General features: G+C 46.3%; 1 protein-coding gene across 1 annotated transcript; it reads left to right on the forward strand.

Moving 5' to 3' along the window:
* The first annotated feature begins 366 nt into the window (after window positions 1–366).
* timp2a (TIMP metallopeptidase inhibitor 2a) lies at window positions 367–12751 on the forward strand. The gene is made up of 5 exons (XM_076759903.1): window positions 367–761; window positions 7751–7851; window positions 7992–8100; window positions 10096–10220; window positions 10672–12751. The coding sequence occupies exons 1-5, from the start codon at window positions 632–634 to the stop codon at window positions 10867–10869; spliced, it is 663 nt and encodes a 220-aa protein (XP_076616018.1). The 5' UTR covers window positions 367–631; the 3' UTR covers window positions 10870–12751.
* Window positions 12752–13823: the final 1072 nt, after the last annotated feature.

Consider the following 13823-nt stretch of genomic DNA (forward strand, 5'->3'; position numbering starts at 1 on the left):
CTGGAAAGTAACCAGTAACTAAAGCTGTCAGACAAACGTTGGACAAAGGGACAATATTTGCATATGAGATGAATAAAGTATTAAGAAGTATGAAGTTAAAGTAAATAAAGTATAAAGCTGCATAAAAGGAAATACTCAGATGAAGTGCACGTACTTCGAATTTACTCTTAAGTACAGTACTTGAGTAAATGTACTTAGTTACATGGCACCGCTGACTGGCACATCTCGGAGAGCCTTCTGCCTGCGGGCTGATGCAGCGGCTCCGCGCGCTGCAGACGGGGGACGCAGCGCCCCCTGCCGGTTCAGCCGGTACCGCCGGGGGGAGGAGCCGCACGGCAGCTTTATAAAACCGCCTTGATCCTGTAAACGAAAACAGTCCCGAAAGACAGACAGCTGCAGACACCAGCCGAGACACCTCCGAGGGCCACCGGGCACACGGCGAACCCCTCACCTTCATACCGGAGCTGAGCGCGCAGACCGTCCGCCGTTGTCGACGTCGCTAGTCGGTGAAAAAAACAGAAAAGCGGAGCGGGGACGCCGCTGCCTGCCGCTGGATCTACACCGCAACGCATCTGCGCAGCGCACAGCGACGACGAGGGCGAGAAAAAACACCGCATCAGTGTTTCTAAAAATGCCGTTTTCCGTTAACGGCATCCTTTGCACGCTCGCGCTGCTGGTCCTGTGGCGGGCGGAGGAGCTCGCGGAAGCGTGCAGCTGCGCCCCGGTGCATCCGCAACAGGCGTTCTGCAACGCGGATGTAGGTGAGTACAGCGGCGGGGACTGTTGTTGTTATTGTTGTTGTTGTTGTTTACCTTGCCCATGTTGCACCAGGCTGCTGCACATCTGACGGGAGCTCCAGCGGCGCTCAGGCCGCCCCTGGTGCGCGCTGAATGGGCGCACAGAGGCTTCTGGAAGCCGTTGGAAAGCCCGGAGGTGGAGGGTGTCGCTCCTCAAGGCCATGGCCCGACAGCTCGCATTGCATTCAGACTGCAGACCCCATTGACAGATTTTGTCACGTCATGGTGACAAACGTGCACCTCTAAAATGGCCCAGAATCCGTCTGTGGTTCACAGGAATAAAATTAAAATATGTTGTTTAGGTGTAATGGAGGCATGTTTTGACTGGACGCACACACCCACACACACAAACACATGCTCATTTTGAGGTAAAGTCCCCTTAAAATGCATCTTAACATCACAACAGGGAGTTAAAAGTGCACCTGTGTCGCTCACTGATGAGTTAATAATGACCTTAATGAACTTTATGCTAATTATCCCCTCTGATGTCATTGTCTGCGTGCAAGCCACAACAGGAGGGCTGCATTCTGCTGTGTGTCAGGGTGTTTGTGTGTGTCAGGGTGGTGAACAGGAAGGAGTCCGGGACCATCGCTGTACATAATGTCTCAGGTCTGGAGCCCAGTGGTGTGTTTACCAGGCTTCACCCTCAGCAGCTCCGGGACGGAGCGGCGTCGCCTGGCTTCTGCAGGGCAACGTGGCACAAGAGAGGGAAAGAGACAAGGAGGGAAAGAGCGGAGAGGAGGACAAGGGATGGAGAATGTGAAGAGAAATTTCAGGGAGGTGGGGAGGAAGGGGATTGAATCTCAACCACAGAATATGTCACACCGCGAGCTTCTTTCCTCCTCTTTTATTTCCATTCCTGCCCTGTTTCTTCCTGTGAGGGGTGGTGCTGGGAGGAATTACAGGAATGCTGCTGGGGTTTTCCCAACTTTTGCTCCGGTGTAACACAGGGACACACACACACACACACACAGCTCATACACTGTAGGCCTGCTGCATGCATGGTGGACTCTCTCACACACACACACTCTGGCTACAGATGACATCTGGCTGTCAGCTCAGGGTGTGTTTTGGGGGAAAAAGCAATAAAAGTCACGGTCAAAGTTAAAATATGCATGGTATCCTTGAGAATGAGAAACTTCAAGACCACACTACTTTGGCTCCCTCTCCCTTCTTTCGACTCCTTATTCACACACTTCCACATGCACGGGTGTGTGTGTGGATAAGATGTGTATCTGTGTGATTCCTTATTGCAAAATGAGCGCTCTGTTTTCAGGTGTGACTCAGTAGTTCAGTGAGCTGGCAGGCCTGAGAGACGGCGTGTTGTGTTTGGTGCGCTCGTGTTGTTTTTAAAGGGTGTGTGAGTCAGTGTAGCTGTTGTCCGCTGAGGGGGGAGGATGCTCGATTGAAGGCAGTGCAAACCGCTAAATGGCAACAGTGGTCGATGTCATTGTCCGGCGATGATTTCAGGGTGGACCTGAGGATGAGACCGTGGTTTTTGGCGGATCTGAAAACCCCAATCTGCGGGGAGAAACACCCCCAGATAAGATGCTGCACAGGCAGCGGTGAAGGCAGGACCGTAGAGAGGAGAAATGGGTTTTGCAGGCTTGCAGCGAGGCAGAGAATCAGAATAGAGTTGGTTGTCTGGCTGCCCAGAATGTGCATGTAGGCAACAACAAAGCGGCATTGTCAACAGCTTCGCGGTCTGACAATTGATATTTGTTTTGTGTTGTTTTTTCATGGCGTGTTCGCGTACATGCTGCACATGCAGGGACCAGCACCAGTGTGCGTGTGTCACCTTCTGTTTTTCATGCTTAATGATGCTCCGGGTCGGACCGCAAGCTATAAAGATCGAGCCGTGTCATGCACCATCCACACAATCACACACACACACACACACACTCAATCACACATGTGCAGAGACAAACATCCTCCTTTCATATAAATCTGTTGCCCACAAAGGGGAACTTCCCCGGCAGCCCTGCCCAGTCAGACTGTCCTGAGGCTGGGCGGTGTGGAAGACCAGAGTCACCCTGCTGTCTGCAGGAGTGGACATGCAACAACACATGCACGCTGACTGTGCACGTCTCCATTTATGGGAGTATAGACATGTTTTCTTCTCGACATGCGTAGAAACAAAGTTTAACCCTGTGGTGCAAAACCTCACGTCACTCTGTTGAAAATACTTCAGACTGTATTTGAAGAGTCAGTTTTTTAGCCTGATGGCAACATCGTACAGTACAAACAACTGGATCATGTTGTGTATTTGTATTTAAGCTGTGTTTATACACACATTTCTTTGCCAGAATCCCTCATATATGTCTCATAAAGACTTTTCACTAAGGTTGAAATATTTAACAGTTGATTAATACTTAATAAAATAAAATAAAATAAATGTACACGTGACTCAGATGAAGAAGAAGTCGCTCAAAGTGATGATTTGTCACCCAGCTGCAGTTCCTCTCATGTCTTTGGAGCCTTTAAACATTTTTTCAGCTCATTGTTTTGGTTTTCTGGCCCACATGTTGGTTCAGTTTTGTGGCCTTTTCAGTGAAATAGCTCTAAAAATCAACTGTACGCTACCAAAAGGATGCAGTTAGCAATTAGCTGGTGGACACAGTGGAGCATTTAGCAGCTGAAGAGCCAGATATTTCCCTCAGGACTTGGTAGAGACCAAAACGGAGCTAAAATAGAGTGTAAACTGCACTTATATTCATCAGGTGGCCTGAAACATGACTCCAAATTGGCGATAATGCTGCTCTGTGTCTGCTGTTCAAGTTCAACGTACAGAGTGATGCTATGTCAGCATTGTGTTTACATCTTGTTCCACCGAGAGGCCAAAAACTCCATTAACCCTGTTTTGTCACGAAGGCGCTAAAAGCCCAATTTTGTTGATAATATCTCTTAAATATAAAACTCCTGATCTGTTGTATACTGACCGCAGTGCAGCTCCAGTGACTGCATCATGAAGACCTCACACAGGAAACCGGAGCTTTGGTCTTTGCTGCACATGTCTTCATCCAGATGTTGACAGAGGCAGGCTGAAGTGTGTTTGAGGGCGGTTCGTCTCTGGTCAAATGACTGGTTAAACAGACGGCCCACATACGTCTGGAGCTGAACAAACCGCACCAGGAAAGTCGGGGATGATTTGGTGGTCACTGGAATATGAAAAAAGAAATGGATAGTCATGCGGTGGATTGAAAGGGGGGCATTGAGGATGTGGTGTGTGTGTGTGTGTGTGTGTGTGTGTGTTCATATGGGGTTTGCATGGAAAACATTGCGTAGTGCAACTGATACGCATGTATAAGTCATTAGACGTCGTCCTGGCCGGGAGGGTAGGGGAGCGGGCGAAATGTGGGTCAGTTGGTGGTTTATGGAGGGGGCTCCTGGCTGCTGATTGACTGCTGGTGATCAGATGACTTCAGGATCAACCTGCGGTGAGACGCGGCCGCCTGCAGGCCCCTGGTAGTCGTGCTGTTTTGGCATCACGCTGTGTAGTCTGCTGCCTCCGCAACACGCTGTTTAGACTGCACAGGATCATCCGCTCTGGCTTTATTGCAGGGGGGGGAAGCTGAGAATTAAACGCGTCTGCAGCACTGAGGTGAAGACAGATAAGCTCCCGTAACGGCGATCCGTTGTGAGTAACAGGGCGATCTCCCCTCACTGTCGTGTCCTGCTGCTGATTCTTCGCTCATTAGCTCGTGGCTCAGAATGAGGTCAGGAAATGAGAGCGGAAAAACTGAGAGGAATGCAGGAGAGAGTGCCAGCCAGGTATACTGCTGCGTGTGTGTGTGTGTGTGTGTGTGTGTGTGTGTGTGTACGTACTCTGGCTGCGTATTTGCATAAGCATCAGAGGGGAACCAAAATGCAGAAGTTTGCTTGTGAGGAACTAATGTCTCGGTGAAGCTCTGATGAATGACTTCATAAATCCAGGGATCAGTGCTGGGAGCTGGTTCCTTTTTGTATCCTGCTCCAAGTTGATTAAGAAAAAAAAACCTGGATTTGTTCATCGAAGAGTCAACAAATCTCTTATCTCGCAGACAAGCTTTAAACAGGCTGACACATGATCATCTTATGAGTTTGATATGTGAACCCTTAAGTTAACATACAGCCGGTCTGTGGCCACCTGGTGAATTTGAGTCCAGTATTCAGGGTCCTGGTTTTTCTGAAGGGCCAAACTGCAGCCAGCTAGTTTAAATTTGACAGTCAGTCTGTCCAGGAAGTCCTTCACAGTGATGTACTCACTCGCGCACATGATAAGTGGCAGAAATAGTTGTGTAACACATGAAAGAGGAGAGCTATAGAAAGCAGTTCACCTCCGCATAGCTGGCCAATCAGGGCATGACGTCAGGTGTCGAGGTCAGAGGGTCGGTTTTGGAAACTATTCGACCCTCAGATCTGTTCTGATGTACTGCAGTGTACTGCCACCATCACTCTCTTCATAGCTCTGTTTTGGTCTCCACCAGCTCCTGAGGGAACTACAACTTTAACAACCACAACCTTGATTCCAAAGACGTCAGGACTAAAACGTAAATAAAAACAGAGTCCAATCATATGTCTACAGAGTGGTGAACATCGCTCCATCCTCGCTTGTGAACGACTGAGCCTTTCCAGGATGCCCCTTTCATACCCAGTCATGATACTATCACCTGTTACCAGTGAACCTGTTTACCAGTGGAATGATCCAAACAGGTGTTTTTGGATCATTCCACATCTTTCCCAATCTTTAGTTGCTCCTCTCCCTGGTGAGGTCAGACATTAAATATATTGTCTTTGTGCTGTTTTTAATTGAGTGTAAGTCAAAAATGATGAGCAAATGATCACATTCTGTTTTGTTTTACACAATCTTTTTGGTATCCGGGTTGTAAATGCTTCCCTGTGTGTCGTTCGGTGTCGGGCAGGTTGTGTTTGGTGGTCTTATCAGAGCTTTTTCCCTGGAAACAGCTTCCTGCTGTGCCTGCAGTCGCCTGATGGCTCTCTGTGGTTTGTCACAACCAGCGACCTCGTTCACGTTACATGTAGTCATTTGATCCGTTATCAATACGAAAATGTTGATTAGAGCAGCTTGAGAGCTCAACCTCAATAGATTCAGTGATGGATTTCAATACGACTTTCCTGTTTTCTGAAATGAAGACCACCTTCGCTAACACGCTGCAGTATTATCACACCTCACAGAGCCACAGATGTCATGTATTTAACCATTGTGTCTGCTGCTCAGGTCATCACCTGCTCACTTAACTGATCGCTGGATGAGATGCCTCAGGATGAGGATCGATTTAACCACCTCTGAACCTCAGTCCAACCAGGTTTAATTATTCAGCTCTTCTGTCAAACACAAATACCAAACTTTTACTATTTCTAGCTTCTTAAATCTGAGGATAATTTTGGAGTCTCAGTTTGTTAGAGGAGAGAAGAAGAAGGGAAACCTGATAGCCGTTGTTTACTTTTATGACATCTTTTGGTTGCAGTTGTAGTAGTGTAGCTAGCTGGTGTTGTTGTTGTTGTTGCGTTGGCAGAAAAGTATGCATCTTCAGGATCAGGGGAGACATAAACGGGGAAAAGGAAGCGGTGAAGGAAGGAGCAGAAGAACGAGACGCTATTAAGTCTGGGAGCCATGAACCCCCATATTTGTGTCTGCTCCAAGCCATAAACTGAACCCAAGGGTGTAAGAGCAACAGCAGTCAACTCTGTGTGTGTGTGTGTGTGTGTGTGTGTGTGTGTGTGTGTGTGTGTGTGTGTGTGTGTTTATCTATGTGTACGTGTCCTCTGTTCCTGCTTATTTTATGTTTTTTTTTTTTCTCTATTGCTCATATTTTCCATTCTGAATAAATGCCCTAAGCATAGCTGAAGCTTGATGTAGCCAGTCAGCCCGTTAAAACACACACACACACACACACACACACACACACTCTCACACACACGCACGGTGAGAAAAGTGCCTCTGGCCCACTATTTCCCTGTATATCAGCTTTCAAGTTGTATTCTTATTTAATTCTGCTCCTTTGATGGTTTCCTGGTCATGTTTGGAGGCTGGAAGCTTTGTTCTGCAGGCCAAGTCTGTTTAATGCGTCTGGCCCTCGTGCAGTTTTGAACCCAATGGAAACCTTCGGTTGGGTTTTCATTGACTGGGCTACTGAAGAAGCCGAAGCTGAGCTGCTCCGGCTCGTTTTATGGTCGCTGCTGTGCCTCAGTGTGGTATGTGCACTTGAGACTGGAGGCAGCTGTTGAGGTGGTGTTGGCTGCTGTCCATCTGCCCTTTTGTCGGCCCGGGATGTGGTGAACTAGAATCTGAGGCTCGGGTGATGTTTCACTTAACGACTGTCAGTGGAATCGATCAATCAGACAGAAAATAATCTGCAACGCCTTTTGATAATCAATTAATCTCTTAAACTCTTCAAGCAACAATGCCGAATATTCTCTGTTTTCTGTTTCATCTCACTGCACATTGAGTCTCTGAGCTTAGATCTGTTGGTCGGACATTTGCAGACGCCACCTTGTGATTTGCGAAACTATGATGAGCATTTTTCTCTATTTTATTATATTTTATGGACAAAACAATTAATTAGAATCTGGAAACTGCTCATTAGATGAATTTGATAATGAGCTGCAGCCCGGCACATCTGGTTATTGTTTTATATTTTTGATTAAAATAACAAAATAAGTTCTTAAAAAGTCTTCATGTCACTGTGGAACCCAGTTTTTTGTATTGGTTTGTTCATTTTCACTCGTGATTTGGCTTCTCCGCTATCTTTATGTGTTCACATGCACAGCATACAGCAAACTAAACACACTTCAGTGCATTCACGTCTCCAAAGAACACCTTGGTCACGTATGTGTTTGCTCACAGCAGCGCTCTGTCTGCATCCTTTTAATGGAAATGGCTTCGTCTTTGTGCTTTCTGTGGGTTGACGGTGGGATCATTTAATGTTCATGTTCCTCTGTGTCCCCAACAGTGATTCGAGCTAAGGTGGTGGGAGAGAAAGAGGTGGATTCTGGGAACGATATCTATGGGAACCCCATCAAGAGGATCCAGTATGAGGTCAAACAGATCAAGGTAAGAATACAATGATCGAGTTGAGTTTCTTAACTTGATGGAATATCTGCCAGATGTTTGGTAGCATTTCAGTCAGAAGAGTTTCAGACTTTGGCTCCTTCATTCTGACCTTTGACCTCGTGGCTGTGGTTGTGTCCCAGATGTTCAAAGGGCCTAACCAGGACATCGAGGCTGTCTTCACTGCTCCCGTGTCCGCTGTCTGTGGCGTTACCCTGGATGCCAATGGCAAGAAGGAGTACTTGATCTCAGGTGTGTTTCACTAGATTTTATGTTTCTGGAGCGGCTGGTCATCTTACCTGTTAACTGACAGGTAGCAACGCAAAACCAAAAATATGATCATGGAAAGTCATTGGTGGCCCATGCCAGCACTTGAAGGAATAGTTCAGCATTTTGGGAAATATTACATTTGATAAGAGTCACTTTGAGAAGTATTTCAAATGTACCTAAAATAATAATTCAGAAGCTAAAGTGATTAATTTCCCTTTAGCAAGAGAAAAGGTGCACTTTAATGGCTGTTTGAGTAAATGAACTGCTGCTGTATTCCTTTAAACACTGCTGCTGATATGATTTCACTTTTCTAAGTTTCAACACGCAGACAAGAAGTGAAAGAATAAAAAGACAGACAGACAGACAGACAGGAAAGCAGCAGCAGGAATTCACAGACAGATAATCAGATATCGACCTCCAGGTGTAAACAGCCTGGCAGACAAACATGAGATCGGATGAAGGACAACAGGCCATTTTGTGTGTTGGAGGAGTAACTGTTTATGTTATTATGGGTAATGATACGCTGCTGACTAAACCCCGCGGAGACGGGGAGTGACCTCGTCTGTCGTGCTGCAGCTTGAGCTCCTGGGAGGTATATCTCGTTGTCCCTGCTCGAGGTGAGATGACCATGAAATGAAAATAAAATATTTCCCTTTAGGAGATAACCGCCTGAAGGGAGCGTCTGCTAGTTCGGTGCATTGTGCCTCAGCGGCTGTCTTTGACCTTGTATTCAAATGTATTGTCACAGATTTTTAACACAAGGCTGCATTTTTACAGCCTTTATTCCTCTTATCATGTTGTTTTGGACTGCAGCAGGCAGCCAAAGCCCTAAAACCCACCGTACACCCCCTGCCCAGCAGCAGACAGCGGACGGTTAGCAGCTAGCTGGTGAACGCAGCGGAGCATTTAGCAGCTAAAGAGCCAGATATTTCCATTAGGAGATGGTAAACAGGCAGCTGTTTGCTAACAAGTTCGCCATATGATGATGAGAAATATGTCAGTGTTGTGTTTATGACTTGTTTCTGCTTTGGACAGAGGTTAGCTAGCTGTTTCCCCCTGTTTCCAGTCTTTATGCTAAGCTAAGCTAACCATCTCCCGGCTGCCGCCTCTTGTTTAACAGACAGATGTGTGAGTGGTATCAGTCTCCTCATCCAGCTCTCCACCACAGAATAAGAAGCATATTTCCCAAAAAGTCGAACCACTCCTTTGATGTTTGTGTGCTAAACCTGGCCGGTATTGTTATGGAGAGCAGTCAGCGGCAGAATGAGACATAGTACAGCGAGGATCATGATGTCATGCATGCTCTGGTTTCCCCATCGCAGACAGAGATGCACCCGCAAACACTCGGCCCTAATTACAGCACATAGAGTTGTAAGAGGAGGAACTGCTGAAGCCAGCGTTTCCTCTCTCTCAGACACTTTTTTTTTTTTTTTTGCCTTTACTTTTTCAAGATGTAGAAAGACAGTAAACTTTCTGCCGACCGGGGCGTCTTTTAAAATGATTCATCCTTTCTCCGGTTCAAAGGGTTAAAATTTGGAAGAGTGGCAGTGAAACGTGAGTCAGTCCGTCTGCGAGGACACACTGTGAAGACTTCAACATGTTGAGAGCTGCTCTGCAGACAGATAGTAATGAAATGAGGAGGACGCGGCCTCAGCAGATCTGTAAACTCAACTCGAAATATCTCCTTGTTTTGACTGGTGCCGCTCGTGTGTGAAGCGTAAACGCCAGCTTTTCATGAGGACAAGTGGTCCGCGTTGATGCCTGCAAGCATTTCCAGTCTGAAAAGTAACAGATTGTATCACTGTGAAACCTATTTGACGCTCAGAGTTCGGGACTCTTTGTACATTCAGAGTATTTATATTGCATCAGGAGGTGGGTGTTGGTGTTTTCCTGCGTGCATGATCTTGTTATTTCTGAATTCTCTGTCACGTGTCTGTTATTATGAAGCCTTTATCGTCCCGTCTCCTTCTTTTACAGGCAAGGCCGAGGCCGGCGGGCGCATGCATGTGACCCTGTGTGATTACATCATGCTCTGGGACTCCCTGAGCAACACCCAGAAGAAGGGCCTTAGCCAGCGCTACCAGATGGGCTGTGAATGCAAGGTAAGGCAGCGGAGGACCGTCTGTGTACTTATGGTTTATCTCCCAGAGTTTCCACTCCAGGAGCACAAAACCAGACATAACAGGGCGAACGAGACGAGACACGAGCCACAACAACAGCTGCAACAACAAACATGAGAACAGTGAGTGAGGACGCAGAGGTATGGACCAGCTGACGGGACTAAATGACAGAAAGTCAGTGGATATCAGCTTTCATAATTGAGTCGGCGGTTTGAGTGGTTCCAGCATCTTATATGAGAGGATTTTAACTGTTTTTTCCTGTTTTCTTTCATTGATTTTTGTTTGTGTGCTTTGGTTTTGTATGAGCTGCAGGTTAACCATTAGATAGAGGCAGGCTAGCTGTTTCCCCAGCAAAGGAAAACCCCAAAAAGCACAATATGGCGTCTTTAAATGCGATGGCGTCATAACTTGGGTCCTCTCTGTGTCTCTGCAGATTGTGCGCTGTCCCTCTTTGCCCTGTGAGATCTCCGCTCCTGAGGAGTGTCTGTGGACGGACCTGATGATTGAGAAGCAGGTGTACGGGCGCCAGGCCAACCACTACGCCTGCATCAAGAGGGCGGACAACTCCTGCTCCTGGTACCGCGGCGTCGCGTCGCCCAAGAAGGAGTTCCTGGATGGAGAGGAGCCTTAATCCCGCGGCACACCTGACTGCCCGCCTGGTGAAAATAAACATAAACGATTCCATTGAAATTTAAGATAACATCAGGCAAAGTGATTTTTGATAACAAAGGCGAAGCTAATGTGACTGAAATTACCTGCTGGTCTGAAAACAACCTTTCGCCTCTCTTTGTGTTTGTTGTCAGTAAACATGTCAGTCCGAGGAAGCAGCGCGAGGCCGCTTTCCGCCTCAGCGTTGCTCAACATTAACTGATTCCGAAGAGGCTCAGAGGTTGTTCTCAGACTCAGCGTCTGTGAAAACAAGTAAAATAGCATCATGAGACATAGACTGGTCAAGTGATGATGTAACTTCCTCCTGAGGCTGGCGTCAGGAGGAAATGAATCGTCGGTGAGACAGAGCACTTCCTGCCCCGCAAAGCTCTTTAACGGCTCTGCTCTCCGACTCTACCAATCAACCCCCGATCTACGGACGATCATTCGTTACCCATCGTGTTTCTACTTTTATTACCTCATTCTCCATTTTATTCCAAAGCCAAATTCCAAGTTGCCTTTTTTTAAATGATTGTCTCCCTCTCTGCGAACACTATTGGTTGCCGCTCCTCTCATCGTCCCTGCCGGGAGCCGTTTGGCCGCCGGTGACGTCGGACGCCCACAACAACACGCTCGGCTGTTTTCTTTAAAAAGAACATGAGTCATCGTGCACGGCTGATCTTTTCTGGCTCCGTTGGGTGAAACTCTTTCCTTGTTGTGGTTTTTAACTGAAGCCTGCGCCCGTCGCTGGCCTCACTGGACCAGTCTATGCTGTGTAAAGATGAGCGCTCTAAATTCAAACCTGCTCGTGAGATAAAACACAGAAACCAATCAGAAATATCCCCAAATTCTCTCGCCCTTCCTCATCTCATCTTCATCCCTCTCCCTTGTTGTCCCCACTATGTAGCTGTACAGTACCTATGCATATACTTTTGTTGTTACTTGATAATTATTATTTACTGCATTAGAACTAGATTTGCACTTTTTGAGGATGAGTTCCAGTAAAGACAAGAGCCTGAACACTCTGATGTGACAGATATTACCGTTCGCCCAGACCGACAGATCCACCTCAGGTGCAGATTTCGCCTATTTTGAGTGCTTTTGGTGGTCCATATTCACAAACGCAAGCTTATTCTTGCTACCTTTGTCATTACAGATAAAACAGCACTTGCGATGAAAGAGAAAAGGGGTGTGTGAGGTTCGGCTATAAGGGATCTTTTTGCAGATTTTATGTGTGAAAGGGAAACAAAAAGAGCTCGTGGGATGTTATTTCAGTGTCTTTGTATTATCTGTTGATTGTCAATGCCAACAGCAGTTTGATGATTTGCCGATATATTCTCGCAGATGGTCCATTTCATGAGTAATAAGGTCCTTACATGCTTAATGTTAGCTTTGACTCGTCTTTCCTGCTCCTTCCAGTTATTAATGAAAGCTTTATCGCTGTCATAGAAAGCAAGTTACTCAATCAAAGTTTACAGTGCTGTTTTATACACCTCAAGCTACATTAACACAAAAATATATATATGATGGAGTATTAGAGGCATAATTTAAAAGTAAACTCTTTCCATTTTCCATTACTTTGTATTTTTTCAGTGTTATTATTATACCTGTCATGATTTTTTGTGTGTTTTCGCTGTCTTTGTCTACGATGTCTTTAGCTGTTAGTGTCGAGGTGAGAAGGTCCTCTTGCGCTGGAGTAACGTGAGAGTGAGAGAGATTCATCCTTTTTGGAGAAGGTGTAGAGATATGAGAAATGGGTACCTTGTGTGAATAGAGGACTGTGCATGTGTTTGATGCTTTGTGTAAGTCCGGGCGAAGGACAAAATATTCAGTATTATCAAATAAAAACCACACGTTTGAAAGAAGAGACGCTGCCTGTGTGAGTCATTTGGCCGAGGGCGTTTCATGAGAAGTGCAGGCTGTCATGGGCCGACAAGGACGGGGAGCCAAAGTGTTCAAAAATTAGTGAATAAGTACAGTAAGATTATTATGAAATCAATTTTTACTTTTTAGTTGACGATAAAAAAAAAAGTCCCACTGTGAGGCTGCTTGAGGCGCAGTGGTGCTTTGAGCTAAATGCTAATATCAGCATGCTAACTATGCCGATGCTGCAGTGTTTACCGTGTGCACAGTCTTGGCTCGGCCTGTTAGCATGCTAACATTTGTTAACTAGCAGAGAACAAAGCACAGATGGGAATGTGGTTAGTTACGCAGAGGCGACCGTGAATGACGAGCTGTCTTTTCAGTCTGGATCAAAGTGACAGACTGACATTTCCATAAAAATGACCTATAAAGTCTGTTTTTGTCATAAGAAGCAGGATGAAATAACATAATAACAAGCTGAGTTTTTAAATGCTGGATCGTTCAACTGTCTCATGGCATGTTTTCCATGTTTTCTCTAGTTATTTATATGCTTTATTGAATTCATGATGTCTTATTTATGGAGTTTAAATCAGCAGAACCACCAGATTATCTAAAAATGCATGCCCCAAAAGGATAATCACCCACATTAGACTGAATTTTAAATGCAGCCTCCAAACATGTGTAACGTTGGTATGTTCAGCAGCCAAACTTGGCCTTCGTCTGGCTGCTGTTAATTTCCCACAGAGGCCGTCGGTGTGTGAGGGCCCTGCTTCGCACACGAGAGCGCAGCGGAGAGGCTGTGTCGAGAGAAGGGCAGACAAATACGCTCAAATAAGATGTGGTAATCGACTCTACTCGGAAAATATTTGAGAAATGTTCAGGCACTGCCCAGAGCGAGCGGTTTTGTCATCTCTGTTCATTCTCTCCTCAGTAATGTCAAACAGGATTGTCCTCTGGTGTCAGAGGGGATTTCTTCCCACACGGAGCTTCTGCTGGGACTCTCAGAGGGCAGCTCGGTGTTTCTGAGGAAAGGTGTAAATTAAAAATAGGTTTGGTGATGCGGAGCGAGCGCGG

The sequence above is a fragment of the Chaetodon auriga genome, chromosome 20 (genome assembly GCF_051107435.1).
Source record: "Chaetodon auriga isolate fChaAug3 chromosome 20, fChaAug3.hap1, whole genome shotgun sequence".
NCBI lineage: Eukaryota > Metazoa > Chordata > Actinopteri > Chaetodontiformes > Chaetodontidae > Chaetodon > Chaetodon auriga.